Below are 26,476 nucleotides of genomic sequence, written 5' to 3'. Positions count from 1 at the left end.
AGTAGCTGGGCTGAGAAAAAAAAGTTTAATAGTTTTGACTGTGCAGGTACATTGAAAAGGTCTTAGGACCAGATCACTTTTTTTTGAGACAGTGTCTCACTTTATCACCCAGTCTGGAGGGCATTGGTGCCATCTCAGCTCACTGTAGCCTCAACTGCTGCTCACTGCTAGCTTCAAGAGACTCTCCCACCTCAGCCCGCCAAGTAGTTGGAACTACATGTGTGTATCACCACCCATGTTTTGTTTTGTTTTATATATATATATATATTTAGAGATGGGGTTTCTCCATGTTGCCCAGGCTGGTCTTGAACTCCTGAGCTCAAAGGATTTACTCACCTCGGCCTCCAGTTTCCTGCATGAGCCACTGTGCCTAGCCAAGATCACACTTTAAGAGTGGTATAATATGACCTGCCAAACAAAGCAAAAACGTAACCACCTTTTATTTAAAAAACAAAACAGAACAGGAAGCAACAAATAATAGCACACAAAACACACAAGCATGTAATCCTAGCACTTTGGGAGGCCAAGGCCAGCTGATCACCTGAGGTCAGGAGTTTTGAGATCCGCTTGCCCAACATGGTGAAACCTGGTCTCTACTAAAAATACAAAAAGCAACAAGAAGAAAAAAATGAGCCGGGAATGGTGGCAGGTGCCTGTAATCCCAGCTACTCGTGAGGCTGAGGCAGGAGAATCACTTGAACCCGGGAGCCAGAAGTTACAGTGAGCTGAGATGGTGCCACTGCACTCCAGCCTGGGCGACAAGAGCGAAACTCCATCTAAACAAACAAACAAACAAACAAACAAAACCCCAAAAAACAAAAAACAAAACATACACACACACAAGCAGTAATATAAAAAAATATAAAATCTCAATGGCAATTTCAATTTGAAATCTCTTTAATATTCAGGCAAGCAGACAGGCTTATAAACACAGCTTCTAATTCAAAGGTCGTTGCCATTTTTTGGAGTTTGAATCCTATTAATTATTAGCATTTCCAACCACATGGGCAGGTATCTTTGGAAAGTTCAAAAGGCTTCATTCACCCTCCCCCACCAACGATAGACTGAGGAAACGTGGGTGGTAGAACCACAGCAAAAAAATATTTTAGTACGCTGGGCACGGTGGCTCAAGCCTGTAATCCCAGCACTTTGGGAGGCCGAAACGGGCGGATCACGAGGTCAAGAGATCGAGACCATCCTGGTCAACATGGTGAAACCCTGTCTCTACTAAAAAATACAAAAAATTAGCTGGGCATGGTGGCGTGTGCCTGTAATCCCAGCTACACAGGAGGCTGAGGCAGGAGAATTGCCTGAACCCAGGAGGCGGAGGTTGCGGTGAGCTGAGATCGCGCCATTGCACTCCAGCCTGGGTAACAAGAGCGAAACTCTGTCTCAGAAAAAAAAATTTTTTTTTTAGTACATGTTTTTTGTTTGCAGCGTGGATTGGGAACTATCGATTTACTTTTTTTTTTTTTTTTAAACTCCATTAATACACTTACCCATGAGAATTACCCATTTACTATAGACCAAAGTATGTGACAGAAGGTAACATTCTCAAGTGGAACTGGTTGTAGATGTGGGGAGCTGCAAGCTAAACCTCTTATTTGCTCTCTTTGTTCTGTTATTCCAGGCTATTTAAGGTAACATTCTGACAGAATAGGTTGAACCTACATGTTTCTGAAAGCCACTTGCTGAACAGTCTGTTAAGAGGCTGGCTGCAGGACCTTCACTCAATAATACTGCCAACGAAAAATTTGTTTTGGGCATCCTGCCCCTAAAACTGAATAGAAAAGTATTCTATTCAGTTTCCCAATGCCTGTCCCATGGTGTGACCCACCCAGGCCTGCCCTCCTGGGAAATGCACTGACTTTAAGACATTACCTATTCCTTTGCCTTCTCCTTTACCCTTCAGCAAACAAACATCCTTTGTATTCTGCCAGTGAAGTCTGACCTGCCGATTGCCCAGGCTGGGGTGCTGTGTGGCACGGTCAGAGCTCACTGTAGCCTCGAACGCTTGAGCTCCAGGGATCCTCCTGCTTCAGCGTCAGGAGTAGCTGTGACTACAAGCTTGTGCCACTGCGCCGAGTTGGCTTGCCTTTCCAACCATTGTACAAGCCAATAAGCCATTGAGATTTTAATCTAATTATGCTGAGTGCTCAGTCTGACTGAAGGGCAATTCTAAGACAAGAAATGAGACATGAGGTCACATATAGCTATGCGTGGCAACCTCAGAGGTTTGGATATTAAGGTGACAGTGCGTGAAGTACTAAGAGGGCGGTCTCATCATTCGAACAAGATGTTTTGATTTCAAGGCCCCTGATAAAAGATGGAATTTTCGGGAGTTCTTTTAACATTCCACTTATTCCCTCTATTGATTTAAGGTCTAAACATTTTTTAAAGTAAACAGTGTTACCGAAGCTTGAGCTATGATTCCCAAGTGCGTTTTTTAGGATGAGACGGGGGCCTCACGGAGGTTGCGGTGGGCTGAGATTGCACTCCAGCCTGGGTAACAAGAGCGAAACTGCGTCTCAAAAAAAAAAAAAAAAAAAAAAAAGAAGGGGCCTCGAACTTTGGTGTACGTGAGACAAGTTAAATCAACGCCATCTCCGCCCTGTTTTGCGGGGTGTCTTCTCTTCTTTCGCAGCCGTTCCACTGCCCAGGCTTGACTGAAGGTAGACGACGGGGTGACCGCCCAGCCCAGAAGGCCACCAACAGCATTATTTCCCTCACAGTCTCCGGATATACTTGCTCTCACTGTGACCTTTCGCTCAGCAGGCAGGCAGTGCGGCGTCTGCAGAGAGCCAGGACGGCACTGCGCGCTGGACGCAAGCAACAGGCACGACCCGCGCGCCGCCACGGAGAGAGTCTCAAGCAACAGCAGTGGGCGGCGCACGGAACCTCTTCTTTCTTTAACCCCTCTTCATAACGAGGCCCACCCTCGCCGGAAGTCGAGCGGCAGCTACTTCTTGCCACTTCCGGTGCGGCCGGCCGGTCCCTGGCGGGAGCGAGCACGCCACTGCGCGGCAACTTTGTTCCCGCCTCTCTTGCCTCGCCACCACTCATCTTGGGCTTTCGCTGAGCGTGACGTGCGTGCGCGCTCCCGGTCGTGCGTCGGGGCTGAAGGGAAAAGCCGAACCAGCGAGGGGAGAAGGAGGGGTTGTGGAGGTTAGGGCCCAACCAGCTAGCCCCGTTGCTCTCCCTCCTACTGACGAGGAGAGAAGAGGGAAGGGGAGGAGCGAGCACGGGCCGGCCGCGCACGCCAGGAGCCTCCTCGTGGAGGGGGGGAGCGGAGGAAAGGGGTAGCTCCGCCAGCTCTGCTCGCGACGGCGGGGGCGAAGGAAGAAGAAAGTCAGGGCCGGTACCCACCGCCACAGACTCAGAAACGCCCCCGCCCCCATCTCCCCGGAAATAGCCCCCCGCCCAGCCCCGCACACTCGCTGCCCCAACCGTGAGCCGCAGCCCGGTCGCCCCCGCCTCGCCCCGCCCCGCCGCCCAGCCCCGCGGGCCGCAGAGTGCGCGAGGTCCCAGGCCGGGAGTTGTTGTCAGGCCCAGGCCACTTCCGAGGCGTCTGCGGTGTGTCGCCGCCACCACAGGAGGACGACGTCGACGCCGAGGAGGCGGCGGTGGAGGCGTGCTGTTGTCTCGCCCACTCCCCTCCCCTGAACTCGCACCCAACGTCAGGGCGCGATGGAGTGAAGCGGCGACGAAGGTGGTACTTCCGCGTTGCGCTGCCCGAGCCGAGAGCGCGGCCGAGGCCGCTCCCCCACCCCCGGGGGCACTTGGAGGACTCGGGACTGCCCCGCGGGTCAGCGCTCGGCGCATCTGGTGTTTTCGTTGCCGCGAATAGGACGACGAGCGCGATCGGGAGCTCCGCCGCCCGGATTCCTGCTTCCCCGAGGCCCGGAGGCCGCTGCGTACCCCACTGTGACCTGGAATCCAGGGACTCGAGTCCCGACCCGGATTATCGTGGCGCGTCTCCCGGCCGGCCCTGGTGCTCGGTGTCCCTCCGCCGCCGCTCCCGTTTCCGGCAGGGGAGATGGCCAGGGTCTGACCCGGGAGGAGGCCGCACCCGCGCCGCGCTCTGCGGCGGGCTCTAGGCGATGCCGAGCAGCTCGGACACGGCGCTGGGGGGAGGCGGGGGTCTGAGCTGGGCGGAGAAGAAGTTGGAGGAACGCCGCAAGCGGAGGCGATTCCTGTCCCCTCAGCAGCCGCCACTGCTGTTGCCGCTCCTGCAGCCGCAGCTCCTGCAACCGCCGCCGCCCCCGCCGCCTCTGCTCTTCCTGGCTGCTCCCGGCACGGCCGCCGCCGCAGCCGCCGCCGCCGCGGCCTCCTCCTCTTGCTTCAGCCCGGGCCCCCCTCTGGAGGTCAAGCGGCTGGCGAGAGGCAAGAGGCGCGCAGGAGGGCGGCAGAAGCGGCGCCGCGGGCCCCGCGCCGGGCAGGAGGCGGAGAAGCGTCGGGTCTTCTCGCTGCCCCAGCCGCAGCAGGACGGCGGTGGCGGTGCTAGTAGCGGCGGGGGTGTGACCCCGCTGGTGGAATACGAGGATGTGAGCTCCCAGTCCGAGCAGGGGCTGCTGCTGGGGGGGGCCAGCGCGGCAACGGCGGCGACGGCTGCCGGGGGAACGGGGGGCAGCGGCGGGAGTCCGGCCTCCTCCTCTGGCACCCAGAGGCGCGGGGAGGGGTCAGAGCGCAGGCCCCGCCGGGACCGCCGCAGCAGCAGCGGTCGGAGCAAGGAGCGCCACCGCGAGCACCGGCGGCGGGATGGGCAGCGCGGCGGCAGCGAGGCCTCCAAGTCCCGCAGCCGCCACAGCCACAGCGGCGAGGAACGGGCCGAGGCCGCCAAGAGCGGCAGCAGCAGCAGCAGCGGTGGCCGCCGGAAAAGCGCCTCGGCCACGTCCAGCAGCAGTAGCAGCCGCAAGGACCGGGACTCGAAGGCCCACCGCAGCCGGACTAAGTCGTCCAAGGAGCCGCCTTCGGCCTACAAGGAGCCGCCCAAGGCCTACCGGGAGGACAAGACCGAGCCCAAGGCCTACAGGCGGCGGCGGTCTCTGAGCCCCCTGGGAGGCCGGGACGACAGCCCGGTGTCCCACAGGGCCTCTCAGAGCCTGAGGAGCCGCAAGTCCCCCAGCCCAGCAGGAGGTGGCAGCAGCCCCTATTCCCGGCGGCTGCCGCGCTCCCCGAGCCCCTACAGCCGCCGCCGCTCCCCCAGCTACAGCCGCCACAGCTCCTATGAGCGGGGCGGCGACGTGTCCCCCAGTCCCTACAGCAGCAGCAGCTGGCGCCGCTCTCGCAGCCCCTACAGCCCTGTGCTCAGGTGAGTCCCGCCGTCCTGCCCGCGTGTGCTTTGGCTGCGCTGATCCCCAGCAGCAGGGAAAGTGGTGCCTGGGTCCTCACAACCACGCAGGTCCGCTACCGAAACAAGACAGCCCCGCCTGAGCCTCCCGGGAAGGAGAGGCGTTTTCGCGCGCCTGTGACACTTTTAGGGGGTCGAAGGGACAAAGCAACTGGGCGAGTGGAACTTTTCTCCTAGCTGTGGCAGGGAAGATTTCTGAGGAAGAATTTAAAGTTTCAGACGTGTTGCATTAATGTGTTAACGGGTTTCTCCCAATTGCTCTTTGTTTTTCTGGCACAATTAGTTTGGGTAAACTTAGAAGTGGTTTAAGTCGTCTCAATTTTGAAAGTTCTGTGAAGAGGTTTCATTGTTGAGGATTTAGGAATGGACTGCAGCTTAGGGTGTGATATCGTCCAGGGAGTAAGAATCAGGTGCTGATGTCAAGAGTTAGATGTGGATTGCAGATGTTTCTTATGATTATTACAGTGATGAGAGAAGCCTTTCTGTAAAGTTTATTCTTTTAGCATGTGAAAAAAGGTTATGTGGAAGTTGATAGTTCTGAATACTGAAGATAAGGAAGCTTTCTATTTAGTGATATTGTTGTGGGGGATTGTTTTACCTGATCTTCCAAAGTCATAATTACAGAAAGTAGAAAAAAATGACAAGATTGTGGTTTCTTGGTTTGTGATGACACCCAGTTGCTAATAACATTATAAATTTGGGTGGTGTAACCTAGTGTAACCAAGGGAATGACAGTACATTCTTACACTATTATAAGTCTGTAACTGCTTTATTTAAAAGTTAAGTGGACTTTTTTTTTGTTGTTTAGATATGCCCGAAGGATTAAAAACGCAAGATAAATAGACTTTTAAATATCAGAATCTTTGTTCAGAAATCTTTAAAAGGTTTAATTTAATTTAGTGAAATTGGAGTAAAAGTTTTATGTAGCTTTCTTGCCTGTTTTGTTAAATAATGTTCTTTTTTTAAAATGTGCCTTAAAATATACTTATCAACTAAGCAGAGTTCACTAAAAACAACTTTCGTGTATTTTATGGGTTCTTATATTCCTTGAGATGTTTGCACATTCCAGGCCTTAATGATTTCTATTGCAAAATGACATTTGGATCGCTTTTTCTTATTGGCTTTCAGTAATGGCAAGTGGATGCACAGTACCTCTAAGTATGGGTTATGTGGAATCTTAACACAATACAAATATGCATCTGCAAAATTAGCAGACCTCAGCCTAGTAAATGTAAAGGTGTGATGTTTGCAGAGATTTGAGCGTGTTTGTCTTTAAGCCGAAAGAGTTGTATAAATTGTTTCACTCTTAAGAGGGTTGCAGCACACTTAAAATGGTAGCTGATGCCTTAGTGAAGAATTGAAAAACTCATTCATCAAAATTAGCCGTTATATCTTGTAAGACATTGTATTTTACTTTGAACTATAACACTTGGTTTGCCAAAAGGCTTGCGATTTTTGCAGTTGAACTTGTTTTGCAAACTGGTTGGTTGAAGTTTCAGTACTTTAATAATTTAAAGTGTTTGATGCAATTTTAAGAATGGACTATGTATCAGGCTTTTTAGTTGCTGGATACTTTAGCGAGGTCCTTTATTGTATAATAGTAGTATGTATTATATATAATTTTGGTATGTATGATTAGGACTATTCACATTTAGTATTTTTGTATTGTATGCCATATACCGTTTTAGGTATTGAGATGTAGCTGGGAAGAATTAGTTACTGCCTTCATGGAGCTTACATTCTGGAGGACCATTCAATACAGAATCTTTTCATAGTGTTTATATTGACCACCGGTATTTCTAAAGGATTGAATTTGGAAGAACTTTAGGGTATCTTGGCTAACATTCCTGACAGATGGCCATTTGGTATGTGCCTGAAATACATCTGGAGGTGGGAAGCACATTACTTTGAGCAACCTGTCCACTAGATTTGGGACTTTAGCAAGATCCTTGGAGACTGTTTCCTAAACTATAACAGGGAAACACTTGTATTTTGGGATTATTTCAAGGATTAGGTGAAAATTTATGTTTTTAAAGCTTGCAACCTTACAGAAATATTTAATATAAGGTGGTTGAATTATTCATTATCTCAAATTGTTAGAATTTTTCGTATTATAACCAGAATTTTGAAAGTTCTGTGAAAGTTCATGACACTTTTATCCATTGCTCCAAGTTTAACCCTTTGAAATGGTACAGAGCATGCGTGTATGCTAAACCTTAAAATGTAAAGACAATTGTCGTGTCTTCTGAGTCTTCTAGGCTAAAAAACTCATACGGTTTTCAGATTTTTCACATTGTATCTAGTTTGTCAAATGTCCAGCTTAAAATGTGGGTCCCAGAATTAATAGCAAAATAGTTGATTGAAAAATCTTAAGATTTTAAAATACAGTAAATGTACTATTACTTTTTAAGAAGAGTTGCTTGAACTCACTTGTACAGATTAATGCAAAAAGTGTTGTTTATTTTCAGAATTTATTACTTGTGGTAAGTGGCTCATGTTCTTTAATGAGCAGACTGGCTATGAGTTCCATGAAGGCACTGGCCTGTCTTGTCCACCATTGTATTTCTAGTGCTCAGCATTGTATCCGGCACAAGTGCACTCTTAATAAATGTTGAATAGGTATATGAAGGGATGATGGAGTTTACTGAATATGCAAAATATTAATGTGGGACTGTATTACAAACTTTGTTTAAATATTTAATATAGACCATGTGCAATGCTGTAAGAAACAGTGTAATCTTTTCCCAGCCCACTCAGAACTTACATATGAATGAATTGTCAATGTAGGTATTTTTAAAGAAATACATACACATTCAAAATAGTATGGGAAATCATGGTATGAAGATTAAAAACAATTTTTTAAAAAAGTAAATAAGCTGAAAATAGAGATAGGGTTTTATCATGTTACCCAGGCTGGTCTCGAACTCCTGGGCTCAAGCGATCCACCTCCCTCAGCCTCCCAGAGTCCTGGGATTAGAGGTGTGAGTCACTGCACCCAGCCTGAAGGTTTTTTGATGTCAGATCCTAGAATAAATCCTTTCCATGTTAGTGGTTTCTACCTCACAACTTATTCTTTGTCTTCATTTGAATCTTCAGTCCTCAGCTCATGCATTTCATCAGTTCCTTCTTAACTTTGCCTGGCCTCCCCACCTCCCAGTATAACCTGTTTGCCATATTTTCTTTGCTAGTTGACTGTTGGGGTGCGGAAGGTCACATAATATTGCCGATTGGCCCTATAATAAATGTGAGAGTGTATTGAAAAGAGGGGAGGGTACTGTTTGTAGTGTTTTGCTGTGTGCCAGGCAGTGATAAATATTTAACATACATTGACCACCGAAATCCACGTGATAGTTGGAAACATTCTCACTGATGGATTGGGAAATGGGAGCTCTAAAAAGTTAAGTGATTTGCTCCAAGGTCAGCTTGGATTCAACCCTAGGCTGATTTGAAAGTACATGCTCTTAATATTAAAGAGCATGGATTTTGGTTACAATATGAAGGTAGATTTTGGTTACAATATGAAGAATTCTAACAGCAGTCTATTCATTAAAGAACAGGGGTTACTTACCACTTAAAGCATATGCTATATTGAACTTAGATTTGCATTAAGGGGAGCTGGCAACCTCACACAATGACCTCTTTTGGTGAAAATCAGCTGCTGTTTGGATATTTATGTGTTCATTTCTGTTTCTTGGCCATTTATTCAGCATTTTGAAGGTTTTAAAAGACTAATCTTCTAAAGATTCTTTCAGCTTATTTGTGTTTATTAATTTGTAGTTTTTATAAACAATTAGGTTTACATCTTGTGGATGTATTTTCTACTTTGTCTTTACAAAGATTGGCTAAAAACATTTCTTGAAGGCATTTCTTGATGGTGGTTTTCCAGAGTTATTTTGATCTGAAGTTACTGATATCAGATTAGTTAAAATCAGTACAAGAAATTATTATGTATGTTTTGTTTTTTCTCTAAACCTATGGAAGTTCCGTTCCACCAAGAAAGACAGAAGGCTTCATAATGGAATAATAACAAGAACTTAAGAATCTGAAAAAGATAGGTGAACTCTAGATATAAATAAGTAAAATTATTGGTATTCACTTTTATGTGGTACTTCTGTTATGGATTATTTAGTGTTTTTTTCCTGATAACTATTTTTCTTTTTTCTTTTTTTTTTTTTTGAGACGGAGTTTCGCTCTTGTTACCCAGGCTGGAGTGCAATGGCGCGATCTCGGCTCACCGCAACCTCCGCCTCCTGGGTTCAGGCAATTCTCCTGCCTCAGCCTCCTGAGTAGCTGGGATTACAGGCACGAGCCACCATGCCCAGCTGATTTTTTGTATTTTTAGTAGAGACGGGGTTTCACCATGTTGACCAGGATGGTCTCGATCTCTCGACCTCGTGATCCACCCGCCTCGGCCTCCCAAAGTGCTGGGATTACAGGCTTGAGCCACCGCGCCCGGCACTATTTTTCAAAAGTATATGAAATGGAGATATTCCAGAATGAAAAAAAAAATAGCTATTCATAAAATATGCCACTGATTTAATATATGCTTAATAGAAATCAGTCATGAATATCCCTAGGTGGAAGGAATTCTTAAAATGCTTTAAACAGTTTCAAAAAATAGGATACTACAACAAATGTAGAAACTCTCAGAAGGGAATGGAAGTATAGATTGACTGTCTTAAATCTCCAAAGCTGCAATCATTATTTTCATTCTCAGAGTGAATGGCTTTGTGTTTTCCTTCTTCTCTGACCAAACTTTACCTGACATTTACATCTACTCAGTCCTTGACACATTTCTTTTCCGCTAACACTAATATTTATTTCCTCTTTTCCATTTCTATCACCCTTTAAGGTTAATCAGTTAGACTTCCTGTTACTGTTACCATTCTTCTCATTTCTTCCCAGATCGTTCTTTATCAAGAGAGTTTTCTTAAAATCTTTGTTTAGCTCATGTCACTCCCATTATATTAGAATTATTATTAGCATAAATCTAAACTTTTTTTTTTTTTAAAAGGGATAGTGTCTAGCTCAGTTGCCCACCTGGAGTGCAGTGATGTGATCATGACTCACAGCACCCTTGAACTCCTGAGCCCAGAGGATCCTCCTCCTACTTCAGCCTCCTTAAGTAGCTGGGATCGCAGGTGCATACCACCATGCCTGGCGAATTTTTGTATTTTTTGTAGAGGTGGGTTTCACCATGTTGCTCTGATTTGTGTTGAACTCCTGGCCTCAGGCAGTCTTCCCACCCGGGCCTCCTAAAGTGTTGGGATTACAGGCATGAGCACCTGTGCATGGCCAACTCTAAACTTCCTAATGCATTGTCAGTTAATGCCTTTTATGATCTAGCTCCATTCTATCAGAATTCTATTTTCAGACACATTTTTTTTTTCTATTTTTATAATTGCTATTCTCTTAGCTTAAATGATAAGAAGAGACTCCAAACTCTCTTTTGCTCTTCATCTCAAGCTTTGCATTTAAAACTCAGCTGAAAAATCCCACTATCTTTTTTTTTTTTTTTTTTTTTTTTTTGAGACGGAGTTTCGCGCTTGTTACTGAGGCTGGAGTACAATGGCGCGATCTTGGCTCACCGCAACCTCCACCTCCTGGATTCAGGCAATTCTCCTGCCTCAGCCTCCTGAGTAGCTGGGATTATAGGCATGCGCCACCATGCCCAGCTAATTTTTTGTATTTTTAGTAGAGACAGGGTTTCACTGTGTTGACCAGGATGGTCTCGATCTCTTGACCTTGTGATCCACCCGCCTCAGCCTCCCAAAGTGCTGGGATTACAGGCGGCCTCCCACTATCTTTTGTGGGTTGGTTGGTTGTTTTTTGGTAAAGATAATGGTGTCTTACTGTGTTGCTCAGACTTTAGGCTGGTTTTGAGCTTCTGGGCTTAGACACTCCTCCTACCCTCACCTCCCAAAGTGATGGGATTAGAGGTGTGAGCCACTGTGTCCAGCCTTAAATCCTGCTATCTTGAATTCATCTAGATAAAAGTGAATTTTTTTTCCTGTATCCCACAGCACTTTATCTTTGTTATAGAGCTTTTAAAAATTCTGTTTAGTATCAGCTTAGTTGGCTGGCTACTTTTGTGTTTTCCCTACTAAATTGTAAGTTCCTAGAGGACAAATTCCAGAGCCTATTTATTGGTGGTTTAATTTAAATACATTTTTATCTACAGATTAGTGCATACAAGTCTGCACAGATGCCAATTATGTATCTAAACTTGCTTGCTATTTTGGTTCATATATATACTCTCATACTCTAGGATAGGGCAAGAAATTGTTTTGAATTTTAAGGAGGGAATTTAAGAACCTCCTTCTAGCTTCTACTTTATTAGATTGAATAGAGGATGTTGGGAGTCACTTTAGTGTGAAAGGAATTAATTCAGACCTAGTGTTTATATTTGACCAAGATAAATTCTTGGTGAGTTTGAATTAATCTTTAAAGCAAAAATTTTCTGAGCAGACATTATGTTAGATTTATATTTCTCCCCAAATTTTAATTTTTCCTTTATTTTGAACTTTTTTTTGTGAATATCATTTTGTTGTTGTTATTTTGGTTTTGGTTGGCTATGTTTCATATAAATTCATAAGCTTTGAAGTGGGTGTTGGAAGCAAAAGTACCAAGCTAGAATCAGAAGCATTACTTGTTTGCAGTGACCTTGAATTTCTGCACATTTAAATTATGGAAGAACCTTTATGTATTTGGAAAATAAAATTGATGTACTTTAGAGGATAAATGTAGGTAAAACTGGAATGTAAATAAAATGAAATGAGAAAGGTAGTGAGAGGAACTGAAAGTGGTAAATGATCTACATGCCTCCCCACTTTTCTGTTTGCATTTTCAGTTGCATAGGGGCACTTTCACTGGTATATTTTATTAACATTCCAAATTCAGTTTATCTAACATTAAATTATTTCATCTTTCTTAGAGTCATATTTTTTTTTTTTACTGATACTGCTCTTTATTATTTTTCACCTGTTTGCAAACATAATAAAAGCTCATGGTAGAAATGTTTAGTCAGTACAGAAAAGTGTAAGAGATTAAAAGGCCTCTTAGATCCAGCTGCCTGATGACATGATCGCTCATGACATTTTGATAAACATTCTTCTAGACTTATTTATGCATATATGCACAGGGATGTATGATTTTTACGTAAGTGGGAACATACAAAAATGCTGTCTTCTACCCTGTACTCCATAGTAGAGTATATCATTTTTATTAGTAGCTCCTAGTATTCAGTTGCATGGATATAGCATAAATTGTTTGGCCAAGTCCACTTTGATAAATTCTTAGTTTTTTTTTGTTTTTAAATTTTTGCTGTGTGCATGTATCTAAAGTAAATATATTTTTTGTATGTTTGTTCCATTATTTTCTTTAGATTAAATTTCTCAGGGATAAAATTGTTGAGACAAAGGTGGTATATACATTTGTAACATTGATATATTGTCATAATGCATTTGAGAAGGGTTTTACAAATTTACATTTCCCAACAGTGTGGAAGTACCCATTTTTCAGTCTCACCAACACTTGGAGTTGTCACATATTCCATTATTGTTTTTTTTGTTTTGTTTTGTTTTGTTTTTGAGACAGAGTCTTGCTTTGTTGCCAGGTTGGAGTGCAGTGGCGCTATCTCGGCTCACTGCAACCTCCACCTCCGGAGTTCAAGTGGTTCTCCTGCCCCAGCCTCCTGAGTAGCTGGGATTACAGGCGCCCACCACCACGCCCAGTTAATTTTTTGTATTTTCAGTAGAGACAGGGTTCCATCATGTTGACCAGGATGGTCTCGATTTCTTGACCTCATGATCCACCTGCCTTGGCCTCCCAAAGTGCTGGGATTACAGGCGTGAGCCACTGCTCCTGGCCGTTGTTTTGTATTTTTAATAGAGACAGGGTTTTGCCCTGTTGGCCAGGCTGGTCTTGAACTCCTGACCTCAAGTGATCTGCCTGCCTCGGCCTCCCAAAATGCTGGGATTATAGGTGTGAGCCACTGCGCCTGACCAATTTATTTTTTATTGACAAATAATTGTTTATGTGTGTGATGTTTTGGTGTTTACATTGTGGAGGGCTTCAGTCAAGATAATTAAGAAATCCATCACATCACGTACTTATTTTGGTGGTGAAATTTATTTATTTATTTATTTATTTATTTATTTATTTATTTTTTGAGACGGAGTTTCGCTCGTTACCCAGGCTGGAGTGCAATGGCGCGATCTCGGCTCACCGCAACCTCCGCCTCCTGGGTTCAGGCAATTCTGCCTCAGCCTCCTGAGTAGCTGGGATTACAGGCACTCACCACCATGCCCAGCTAATTTTTTGTAGAGACGGGGTTTCACCTTGTTGACCAGGATGGTCTCGATCTCTTGACCTCATGATCCACCTGCCTCGGCCTCCCAAAGTGCTAGGATTACAGGCTTGAGCCACTGCGCCCGGCTGAAATTTATTTTTAAAATAATTTTTTAAAAACACAGCTCCAAATAGCCATTGAAGAAAACATTTTAAATCTACTCTTTGGCCAGGCGCAGTGGCTCACACCTGTAATCCTAGCGCTTGGGAAGGCCAAGGTGGGTGGGTTACTTGAGGTCAGGAGTTCAAGACCAGCCTGGCCAACATGGTGAAACCCTGTCTCTACTAAAAATACAAAACATAGCTGGGCATGGTGATGTGCACCTGTAGTCCCCAGCTACTCAGGAGGCTGAGGCAGCAGAATAGCTTGAACCGAGAGGGTAGAGGTTGTAGTGAGCCGAGATCACTCTGCTGCATTCCAGCCTGGGCACAAAGCAAGACTGTGTCTCAAAACAAGCAAATAAAAAAACCACTCTTTTGTCAGTATCAGAATATGCAGTGCATTATTGTAGTCACCATTCTGTGCAATAGATCACTAAAATTTATTCCTTCTATCTGGAACTTTGTGTCTTTTGGTCAACATCTCTCCTTTCCCCATATATACTCCTCTCCCTTAGACCTTGGTAACCACCATTCTACTCTCTGCTTCTATGAGTTTGACTTTTGTGGATTCCACATGTAAGATCATGTAGTATTTTATCTTCCTGTCACAAATGACATAATTTGCTTTTTTTTTTTTTTTTTTTTTTTTTTTTTTAAAGCTGAGCTCAGTGTGTTGGTACATAACTGTAATCCCAGTACTTCGGGAGGCTGAGGCATGCAGATTGCTTGGCTTAGGAGTTTGAGACTAGTCTGGGCAACATGGTGAAACTTCTCTACAAATACAGAAAAATTAGTCTAGCATGGTGGCATGTGCCTGTCTGTAGTCCCAGCTACTTGTGAGACAGAGCTGGGAGAATCGTGTGAGCCTTGGAGGTTGAGGCTACAGTGAACTGAGATTGTGCCACTGCCCTCCAGCCTGGGCAACAGAGTGAGACCCTGTCTCAAAAACAAAAAAAAAAACAAACTTGAACCACATGAAAAAAAAATCCATTCATCTAATGATGGACACCTAGGTTGTTTCCATATCTGAGCTATTTGTGAATAATGGTGCAGTGAACATGGGAGTGCAGACATCTCCTAAGCATACTGATTTCAATACCTTGGGAGATACACGATCATGTGGTGATCCTGTTTTAGTGTTTTGAGGAACCTCCATGCTATTTTCCATGATGTCTATCGTAATTTACATTGATACCAACAGTGCACAAGGGTCACTTTTTCTCTGTACCCTTTCCAACACTTGCTATCTTTTCGTTTTTCTGATGCTAGCCATTCTGGCAGGTGGGAGGGGATATCTCATAGTGGTTTTAGCTTGCATTTCCTTGGTGATTTTTTTTTTTTTTTTGGTTGGGGGAGGCAGAATCTTACTCTGTCGCCCAGGCTGGAGTGCAGTGGCGCAATCTTGGCTCATTGCAATCTCCACCTCCCAGGTTCAAGCAATTCTCCTGCCTCAGCCTCCTGAGTAGCTGGGATTACAGGCTCGAGCCACCACACCTGGCTAATTTTTGTGTTTTTTTAGTATCGACCGGGTTTCACTATGTTGGTCAGGCTGGTCTTGAATTCCTGACCTCAGGTGATCCACCTGCCTCAGCCTCCCACAGTGCTGGGATTACAGGCTTGAGCCACCATGCCCAGCCTCCTTGGTGATTGTTGATGATGATGGGCATTTTTTCATATATTTGTTGGCCATTTGTGTGTCCTTTTTTAAAACAAAAACAAAAAAAACATTGAGATGGGATCTTGCTGTGTTGCCCAGCCTGGTCTCAAACTCCTTGGCTCACGCAGTCCTCCCACCTCACCTACTTCAGCCTCCCAGGTAGCTGAGATTCAAGCACTAATCACCAAACCCAACTATATCCCCTCTTTTGAGGAAAGTCTGTTTAAGTCCTTTGCCCACTTTTGAAACTGGGTCATTTGTCTTCTTTCTATTGGGTTGAGTTCCTGTATTTGGCTGTTAAGAGCAAAGCTACTGAACATTTGAGTACGGGTCTTTTGTTTTTGTTTCTCTTGAGTAAGTTAGGAGGGGGTTTGTTGAGTTGTTGTATGGTAAGCAAATGCTTGACTTCCTACAATCCCATGGTTTTTTTCAAAATGTGGTTGCTATTTGCATTCCAGTCAGTAGAATATAGGCATTCCAGATGCCTTGCCTCCTCAATAAGACTTCATTTTTTTTTTTTTTTTTTGTCAGTCTTTGATTTTAGCCATTCTGGTGGATGTGTATTGGTATCTCATTGTGGTTTTATTTGCAATTTCCTAATGATAAATGATGTTGAATATACTTCCATATGTTTATTTGCCCTACATATCTTTTGCTAAGTGTCTCAAAATGTTTTGTTTATTCTTTTTTTTTTTTTTTTTTTGAGACAGAGTTTCGCTGTTGTTACCCAGGCTGGAGTGCAATGGCGCGATCTCGGCTCACCACAACCTCCGCCTCCTGGGTTCAGGCAATTCTCCTGCCTCAGCCTCCTGAGTAGCTGGGATTACAGGCACACGCCACCATGCCCAGCTAATTTTTTGTATTTTTAGTAGAGATGGGGTTTCACTATGTTGACCAGGATGGTCTCAATCTCTTGACCTCGTGATCCACCTGCCTCGGCCTCCCAAAGTGCTGGGATTACAGGCTTGAGCCACCGCTCCCGGCTGTTTATTCTTTATGAATTGGATTGTTTGTCTTACTGAGTTGTAAGAATTCTGTATATATGCTATCTGCCTATTTTGCAAATGTGTTTACCTCAGTCTGTGGCTCACTTCCTTAACAGTGATTTCCAAGAACTTTTCTTCTAAGAGCAAAAGTTTTAAATTTGGATAAAAACCAGTTTAGCATTTTTCTTTAATGATTTATGCTTTTTTTTTTTTTTTTTTTTTGAGATAGTGTGTCTTGCTCTGTCACGCAGGCATGTTCTCAGATCACTGCCACCTCCGCTTCCCAGGTTTAAGTGTTCGTTGTGCCTCATCCTCCTGAGTAGCTGGGATTATAGGCGTGTGCCACCATGGCAGGCTAAATTTTGTATTTTTAGTAGAGATGGGGTTTCACTATGTTGGCCAGGCTGGTCTCGAACTCCTGACCTCAAGTGATCTGCCTGCTTCTGCCTACCACAGTGCTGGGGTTACAGGCATGAGCCACTCACTGCGTCCAGCCAGATTTATGCTTTTTAAGTCCAAAAAAATTTTTTGCATGGCTGGGTGTGTTGGCTCATGCCAGCACTTTGGGAGGCCAAGGTGGGCAGATCACCTGAGATTGGGAGTTCGAGACCAGCCTGACCAACATGGTTGAAACCCTGTTTCTATTAAAAATACAAAATTAGCTGGGTGTGGTGGCACATGCCTGTAATCCCAGCTACTTGGGAGGCTAAGGCAGGAGAATTGCTTGAAACTGGGAGGCGAAGGTTGTGGTGAGCCGAGATGGTGCCATTGTACTCCAGCCTGGGCAACAAGAGTGAAATTCTGTCTCAAAAAAAAAAAAAATTTTTTTTTTTGAGGCAGAGTCTTGCTTTGTCACCAAGCACCAGGCTGGAGTGCAGTGGCACGATCTCGGCTCACTGCAGCCTCTGCCTTCCAGGTTCAAGCAATTCTCCTGCCTCAGCCTCCTGGATAGCTGAGACTACAGGCGAGAGCCACCATGCCCAGCTAATTTTTGTTGTATTTTTAAGTAGAGACGGGGTTTCACCATGTTGGCCAGGATGGTCTCGATCTCTTGACCTCGTGATCTGCCCGCCTTGGCCTTCCGAAGTGCTGGGATTACAGGCTTGAGCTACTGTGCCCGGCAAACTTTTTTTTTTTGCCTAAGCCACGGTAACAGAGATTTTCCTCCATAGGTTTATAATGTTCATGTTTATCAGTCTACTTTTTTTTTTTTTTTTTTTTTTGAGACGGAGTTTTGCTCTTGTTACCCAGGCTGGAGTGCAATGGCGCGATCTCAGCCACCGTGCCCGGCCCCAGTCTACTTTTATGTATAATGTTAACGTTATGATAGCATACTTCCTTTATTTTTATTTTTATTTTTATTTTTTGAGACAGAGTCTTGCTTCATTACCCAGGCTAGAGTGCAATGGCACAATCTTGGCTTACTGCAACCTCTGCTTCCTGGGTTCAAGCTATTCTTCTGCCTCAGCTTCCCCAGTAGCTGGGATTACAGGCATGTGCCACCATACCTGGCTAATTTTTATATTTTAGTAGAGACAGAGATTTTATCCTGTTGTCCAGGCTGGTCTTCAGCTCCTGACTTAAAGTGATCCACCCACCTTGGCCTCCCAAAGAACTGGGATTACAGGCATGAGCCAGTGTGCCCAGCCTGTTGTCATTGTTTTATGTCTCTGTTTGCATGGCATATATGTGTTAAATACGGACATAAAATTTAAAATGAGAAGAGTCACTTATATTACCCAAATGTTTACCTTTTGATATGCATTTTCTTTTTACAGATCTAATTTTCCATATAGTATCATTTTGCTCTGCCTGGAGGAATAGCTTTGAGCTTTTTTTATAACGTAGGTCTTTTTTTTGTGTGTCTGATAAAGTTTCCATTTTGAAAGATAATTTTACTGGATATGGAATCCTAAATTGAAATTTTTTTCCTTAACATTTTGACTTGTTGCATTTTTGGATTTTAAATTTGCATAATATTTTGTTTTTGCTTTAGCCGTTGGATTTCAAGTCCTGTGACTTTTGAAATATTTGTGGTTCTTAAGCCTATGATAGTAGATACCTAGCAAGTGAGATTTAATTGCTTTTTTGGTTTTGTTTAAAATTTTTATTTTCTAGGGCAGATTGTGGTGGCCCATGCCTATTATTATTCCAGCAGTTTGGGAGGCCAAGGCAGGCGGATCACTTGAGGCCAGGAGTTCGAGACCAGCCTGGCCAATGTGGTGAAAACCCCATTTCTACTAAAAATACAAAAATTAGCCAGGCATGGTGGTGCACGCCTGTAGTCACAGCTACTTGGGAGGCTGAGGCAGAAGAATTGCTTGAATCCTGGAGGTGGAGGTTGCAGTGAGCTGAGATCATGCCACCTCACTCCAGCCTGGGTGACACAGTGAGACTTTGAGGGGGGTGGAGGGGTAGAGGGAGAGGGAGAGAGACAGAGAGAGAGAGAGAGAGAGAGAGAGAGAGAGACACACACACACACACACACACAGAGTCCAGATCCACTAGGTAAAAAAAAATCTTTTGATATTAACAAGGTTTATACACTATGAACAAATTCTTAATGGCTAGAGACTAATCAAAGTATGTGCCTTTGTGCAAATCAAGTACTGAGCTCCCTTCTACTCTTCTCACCTTCTTTGCTTTTCTGTCTTCACAAACACATCTCAGGGCGTGGTTCAGCGAAACTTGGAGACAAACAACAGAATTTATGCTCAGTGGACTAGAACACGTTTGCTTGAGCAAATCTGCAAAAAATTGGCCATGTGTCTTTTTGTTGTTGTCGTCGTTACTTTTAATACGACTTAAGGACCATAAAGGAAGTATACTTTTAGAATAAACAAAACATTTCAGTGTTATGTTATCTGTGCATTGAGATGTTTCACATACTGTACAGTTACTGTTTTAAACTACAATTTATTAATCTTTATTCTCTTCATAGCATTGTGTAACTGTCATCACTAATTTGAGAATATTTCAGCCACTCCAGAGAGAAACTCCATGGCTATTAGTAGTCACTCCCCATTCCCACATCCCCCAGTCTTGGCAACCAGTGGTTGGTGATTTCTTTCTGTCTTTATGGATTTACCTATTCTGGACATTTTATTTCAGTGGAGTCATACAATGTATGGTCTTTTGTGGCTGGATTCTTTCACTAAAGTATAGCATTTTTAAGGTTTCTGTGTTGTAGTAGGGATCAATATTCCTTTTTCTGGCCAAATAATACTCATTGTATAATTATGCCATAGTTTGTTATTAGTAATGAACATTTGGGTTAACTTTTTTGTTATTTTTATTTATGCTGCTGTGAACATTAGTTTCCAGGTTTTTGTATGAGCATTTGTTTTTATTTCTCTTGAGTGTATACCTAGGAGTAGAATTGCTGGGTCATGTGATAATTTTATGTTTAAGATTTTAAAGAGCTCTTTAAAAAAGAACGTAGAATTATCAAACTCTTTTTTAAAGTAGCTGCCTCATTTTTTTTATTCATATTAGCAACATAGGAGGGTTCCAGTTTCTCCACATCCTCAACAAAAGTTGTCTTTTTCATTGTAGCTGCCTTGATATTTGCGGTATGATCACATTTTGGTTTGGATTTGTTTCTTTAATGATGAATAAAGTTGAGCATTTTTTCATACTTTTTGACCGAGAAATGGCTAAAATCTTTTTTTGAGAAATGTCTGCATGAATCCTTTGCCTGCCTCCATCTCCCCTCCACACTTTTCTTTTTTGAGACAGGCTTTCACTCTGTTTCCTAGGCTGGAGTGCGGTGGCACAATCTCGACTCACTGCAGCTTCGACCTCTGGGGCTCAGAGGATCCTCCTACCTTAGCCTCCTGAGCAGCTAGGACCACAGTTGCACACCACCACACCCGGCTAATTTTTTTGTATTTTTGTAGAGATGAGATTTCGCCATGCTGCCCAGGATGGTCTCAAACTCAAACTCAAGCAATTCCCCCACTTTGGCCTTCCAAAGTGCTGGAATTACAGGCATGAGATACCATGCCTGGCTTTCTTTGCCCGTTTTTCAGTTGGGCTGTCTTCTTATTGGGTCTTAAGAGTTTTTTATACTGTCTATTCTGGACATAAGTCCTTTATCAGATACATGAATTACAAATAATTTCTCATTCTGTCACTTTGTTGATTGTGTATTTTAATAGACAAAAGTCTTTTATTTTGATGAAGTCCAATTTATTATTTATTGCTTAAGTTTTTTGGTATCAAATCTAAGAAGGCTTTGTCTAATCTTAGTTCACAAATACTTTGTTCCTGTATTTTCCACTAAAAAATTTATAGTTTTAGTCCCTACTTTGATCCATTTTCAGTTAGTTTTTGTATGGTGAAAGGAAGAGGTCTAACTTCATTCTTTTGTATGTGAATATACAGTTGTCCCAGCACCATTTGTTGAAAAGAGTATTCCTTTTTCATTTAATTGTCTTGGCACCATTGTTGAAAATCAACTTAACACAAATGTTAGGATTTATTTATATATTGTGAATTCTATTCCATTGATCTATATATCTGTCCTTATGCCAGTACCACACAGTCTTGGTTACTCTGATTTTGCAGTAATTTTTGAAATCAGGAAGTATGAATCTTCCAACTTAGGTCTTTTTTAAGATTGTTTTGACTATTTGGGTTCTTTGCATTTTCACATGAATTTTAGAATCAGCTTGCCAATTAGTTAAAAAAATCAGCTAGGATTTTGATAAGGGAGTACATTGATTTAAAAAATTTTTTTTCATCACTATAAAACTGTAATACGTTGACCTTTTAGATTAATTTGGGGAGTATTACCTTTTATTGTTAATTTTTAAATTTCTTTTTGAGATAGGGTTTCCCTGTGTTGCCCAGGCTGGTCTTGAACTCCTGGACTCAAGCAATCCTCCTGCCTCGGCCTTCCAAAGTGTTGGGATTACAGGCATGAGCCTCCACACCTGGCCAGGGAGTATTACCTTTTAACAAATTTAAGTCATTTAATACGGGAATGTGGGGTGTCTTTCTTTTATTTGGATTTTCCTTAATATTTTTTAGTGTTTTTTGTAGTTTTCAGGGTATAAGCTTTGTACTTTTTTCATTACATTTTTAGATACTTAACCCTTTTAAAGTCAATTGCAATGGAATTGTCCTTTTCTTTTCTCTCTTTCTTTCTTTTTTTTTTTTTGAGATGAAGTCTCCTTCTGTTGCTCAGGCTGGAGTGCAGTGGAACAATCTTGGGTCACTGCAACTTCTGCCTCTGGGTTCAGGTGATTCTTCTACCTCAGCCTCCCATGTAGCTGGGATTACAAGTGTGCACCACCACACTGAGCAAATTTTTGTATTTTTAGTAGAGAGGGGGTTTCGCCATGTTGGCCAGTCTGTTCTCGAATTCCAGACCTCTCGGGTGATCCACTGCCTTGGCCTCTCAGAGAACTGGGATTACAGGCGTGAGCCACAGTGCCCGGCCTGGATTCCTTTTATTTCTTATTCTTGATGAATTGCAATGGCTAGAACCTCAAATACAATGTTGAATGGAAGGGACAGGAAGAGACTTTTCTTGTCTTGTTCCTCATCCCAGAGGGAAAGCATTTAGTCTTTTGTTGCAAAGTAGTTAGCTGCAGATTTGTCATAAATGCCTAGTTTTATATTTTAATAAAAAATAATGACTTTGATTCCAAGTCATTGCGGAAGTCAGGAAAAAAAAGACTATTTCCTTCATAGACTGAGTTTTGGTGTCAGAAAAATTCTGAGTTGGGCATGGTGGCTTATACCTGTTATCCCAGCACTTTGGGAGGCTGAGATGGGAGGGAGGGTCACTCAAACCCAGGAATTTTAGACTAGCCTGGGCAACATGGCAAAAATGTGTCTCTACAAAAAATACAAACGTTAGCTGGGCCTGGGGGTATGCATCTATGATCCCAGCTACTTGGGGGCTGAGGCAGGAGAATCGCATGTGCCCGGCAGGTCGAGGATGCAGTGAGTCAAGATTGCATCACTGCACTTTAGCCTGGGCAAAAGTGAGTGAGACCCTGTCTCAAAGAAAGAAAGAAAGAAAGAAGGAAAGAAAGAAAAAAATACCTTATTTGACCTCTATACTTGAGCATATATTAATGTAAGTTTTCATTACTATTCTAGGGCCCATGAACAAAGGCAATCTCCTGTTTTGTAGTATGTGTGTAATGATTTGTCACATTGATTTCTCATATACCATACCTACAGAAATATTTGAACAGTGTCTTACAATGAATAATGTATGTATTAAAGTTGAAATTATGAGATAGAGCCAACCGTGTGATGATATAAACATCCCAGGAAAAGAAAACGATGTATGCTTAGGCACCAAGTCAGGAAGAAGCTTGACCTTCTGCAGAATCAGAAAGGAGAACAGTGTGGCTGGAGTCTAGTAAATAAAGAAGGGTATAGTAAAGAGGGAAGGTGATTTAGGCCTTGTGTGTCACAACACAGAGAGTTTTATTTTTATTTTAAATGTAGTTAGAAACCATTGGAGAGTTAAGGACATGGCATAATCCAGTTTATGTTTTTAAAAGACAAAGACATAAAATAAAAGGCAGTATGTAACAAGTACTGTGTGATTTCAGCAAATGGGGAAATGATAGAGATGAGACTTTAGGTTGACCTGTGAAAGATAAGAATTAAACAGGCCAGGCATGGTGGCTCTTGCCTGTAATCCCAGCACTTTGTGAGGTCGAGGCGGGCGGATCACCTGAAGTCAGGAGTTGGAGACCAGCCTGGCTAACATGGTGAAACCCCGTCTCTTCTAAAAATACGAAAATTAGCCGGGTGTAGTGGTGGGCGCCTGTAGTCCCAGCTACTTGGGAGGCTGGGGCAGGAGAATCGCTTGAACCTGGAGTGAGCAAAGGTCATGCCGTTGCACTCCAGCCTGGGCACAGAGCGAGACTCCATCTCAAAAAAAAAAAAAAAGGCCGGGCGCGGTGGCTCAAGCCTGTAATCCCAGCACTTTGGGAGGCCGAGGCGGGTGGATCACGAGGTCAAGAGATCGAGACCATCCTGGTCAACATGGTGAAACCCCGTCTCTACTAAAAATACAAAAAAAAGTAGCTGGGCATGGTGGCATATGCCTGTAATCCAAGCTACTCAGGAGGCTGAGGCAGGAGAATTGCCTGAACCCAGGAGGCGGAGGCTGCAGTGAGCCGAGATCGCGCCATTGCACTCCAGCCTGGGTAACAAGAGCGAAACTCCGTCTCAAAAAAAAAAAAAAAAAAAAAAAAAAAGAAAGTTAAATAGAGAAGAAAGATGTAGTGTGGTAGCAATAAATAATGCCTGGCTTTGAAGTGGAAGACTTGGGTTTGAGTATTGATTCTGCCTCTTCTTAGATCCCCCATCTGCTTTCTCTAAACCTTGTTGCACATGAGGAGCAAATCAAATGAAAAATGCTTATAATTGTGACCCTGTGAGGGTCAGGGTGGTATATAGTCATGTCCCTGGTTTTTTGTTTATGTATCTGTGCCACTTTCTGAGAATAGGGTATATTTAAGGAAAAGAAGGGTGGATTTGAAGAGGAAGCTTAATAATTTTAGCTATATGGTGTTGAAGATACATGTCAGAGAGCTGGAAGTAGAGAGAATGATTGTGGGGGAGCAATGGCGGTGGGGGGGATGAATTAACAACATTTAGATATGATTTAAGTCATACATAGTGTAAATTAAACTTGTAGGAGAATGAGTATAGAAAGGAAGAAAAACCTCAAGGTGTGGAAATAGCCATAGAAGTAAGAAAATCATGAAAACAAAAGTTAGTAGAAATAACTAGGACATGTTTTTGAGGGTGCAGCCAACATTATCACGGAGAGTGATTTTTCTTTTTCTGAAAGGTAGGTCATTGGTCGCCTCAGAGGTGACCAGTTGCAGAGAGGATATATGTGTAAGTCAGATTGTAGTGATTTCAGGATTAAAAGGACAAATGAGAGTTTGGCCGTAACTGGAAGGAGAGAGAAAGATAATACCAATATGCCATCATTTTATCTTTTTTTGTTTTAATTTTCTTGTCAGTTTTTAAAGATCTTAGAGACTTGAGTAATTTATTCCTTCAGAGCAATTAACAAATGAATAGCAGAGGTTAACGTCACCATTAATAGAATAAGCCAGCCATAGTCATAGAGTAGCCTTGCATAGTGCATCTCAAACTTTAATGGGTATCTTGTTAAAATGCAGATTCTGGTTCAGTAGGTTTGGGTTGGAGTCTGAGACACAGCATTTCTGACACGCTCGAAGTTGGTGCTAGTGCTGCGTGTCTGTGGACTACACTCTAAGACAGGCGTCCCCAAACTTTTTACACAGGGGGCCAGTTCACTGTCCCTCAGACTGTTGGAGGGCCGCCACATACTGTGCTCCTCTCACTGACCACCAATGAAAGAGGTTCCCCTTCCTGAAGTGTGGCGGGGGGCCGGATAAATGGCCTGAGGGGGCCGCATTGGGCCCGCGGGCCGTAGTTTGGGGACGCCTGCTGTAAGAGGTAAGGCTCTAGAGAGTATGAGATTGATGCATTATAGGGGAATTAGCCTTAGATAGAAAGAGGATCACCTTCTCTCTTAACTGAGGTGGGATGTACGGTGGATGAAGATAGAGGAAATACAGATTTGCAGGCAAGAGACATGCCTCATAGTCTTTGTTCTTTCTGTGAAACAATAAGTAAAGCTATGTTGTGAGAAGACTGGGAATGGGATTATGAGCTTGATGAAAGTTGTGAAGGTTTGGAATAGCAACTAAGAGGAGGAAAGTGAGTGAATTTGGGGCATGTAATAATTGCTGAACATTGAGGATTAGTTTGGTTATGGTATTGTAGAAATAATTGGAACAGAGAGACTAGTAATAAAGAAATTGCTTATTTTTTCTTTTCAGTAAGATGGAGTTTTGCTCTTATTGCCCAGGCTGGAGTGTAATGGCGCGATCTTGGCCCGTGAATAGCTGGAGGCATGCTCTGGCACACTTGGCTAGTTTTGTATTTTTAGTAGGTTTCTCCATGTTTGTCAGTCTTCTCTCAAAGTCCTGACCTCAGGTGATCTGCCTGTCTTGGCCTCCCAAAGTGCTATGATTATAGGTGTGAGCCACTGTGCCTGGCCATGAGATTGCTTATTTTTTAAGATGGTACGGTAGCCTAGGGAAGAGGTAATGAGGTCTAAAGTAGAACAGTGGCTTCGAGAATGGAAGAGGAGGATGTGGTAGGCCAAATAATACTTACCCAACACCCCCTCCAGGTTCCATGCCCTAATCTTTGCAATCTCTGTTGTACCTTACATTTTAAGAGGAACTTTGTAGGTATGATTAAATTAGGTGTCTTGATATAGAGGGGTTTTTCTGGGTTATCTGGATGGGTCCTGTGTAATCACGAGAATTTTAATAAAAGAGGAGCTGTAGGGTCTAGTCAGAGAACTCATGTGATGACAGGAACAGGAGAGAGGAAGTGTCATGATGAAAGTAGAGGCCTAAGTGATGGGGGTTTTGAGTCAAGGAATCAAGGCAGCCTGTGGAACCTGGAAAAGGAAAGGGAACATTTCCTAAGAGACTCCAGAAGGAACAAAGCTCTGGTGACATGTTGATTTTAGCTCCCTGATACTGATTTTGGACTTCTGACTTGCAGAACTGCAAGATAGTAAGTTCCTGTTGTTCTAAACTGCTAACTGTGGGGCTTTCTGTTATAACAACAATCAAACATTCAGAGGGTGTGGATATAAGGAAACTAGATTTCTAGACTGGGTAAATGAGTGGAAAGTAGTGAAATTAAAAATAGAGGAGTAGATATTAGAGGAAGGTATATTCATTTTGCATGTCATTTCAGGAACTGGTGAGAATGGTATTTTGAATCTAGTAATATAGAGTACATAGAGTGGAAGTAAATCGGAAACAAGAAGATGAATTTAAGAGGCTACCACAGTGGTGTTACATATAGTTAATAGGGCTGTTAAAATAATGTTAACATGACAAAATACATAGGAACATAAAAAATTTTGACTGAGAAGGTGGTGAAAGGGATGATTGAGAGAGACAGATTTTTGAAAAAGTATTATCACTGTAT

General features: G+C 43.3%; 2 protein-coding genes across 3 annotated transcripts in view; one reads left to right on the top strand and one right to left on the bottom strand.

Moving 5' to 3' along the window:
- Positions 1–3,903, bottom strand: part of LOC120360895 (uncharacterized) — a 94,849-nt gene extending 90,946 nt beyond the window's left edge. The window contains exon 1 of the mRNA XM_074379796.1: positions 337–3,903. Within this exon, the coding sequence (XP_074235897.1) occupies positions 2,752–3,822 (1,071 nt within the window). The 5' untranslated portion in view covers positions 3,823–3,903 and the 3' untranslated portion in view covers positions 337–2,751. The remainder of the gene's footprint in view (positions 1–336) is intronic.
- The window catches only part of CDK13 (cyclin dependent kinase 13), a 121,600-nt gene continuing 98,657 nt past the window's right edge, over positions 3,534–26,476 (top strand). The window contains exon 1 of one of the 2 annotated variants that reach the window (XM_039462077.2): positions 3,534–5,311. In XM_039462077.2, the coding sequence (XP_039318011.1) occupies positions 4,101–5,311 (1,211 nt within the window). In that variant the 5' untranslated portion in view covers positions 3,534–4,100. The remainder of the gene's footprint in view (positions 5,312–26,476) is intronic. The other variant, XM_039462078.2, reaches the window with a different exon arrangement.

The sequence above is a fragment of the Saimiri boliviensis genome, chromosome 10, assembly GCF_048565385.1.
Source record: "Saimiri boliviensis isolate mSaiBol1 chromosome 10, mSaiBol1.pri, whole genome shotgun sequence".
In the NCBI taxonomy this organism is placed as follows: domain Eukaryota; kingdom Metazoa; phylum Chordata; class Mammalia; order Primates; family Cebidae; genus Saimiri; species Saimiri boliviensis.
The sequence above is the reverse complement of the archived record's forward strand: the minus strand, read 5'-3'. Positions and strand labels throughout refer to the sequence as shown.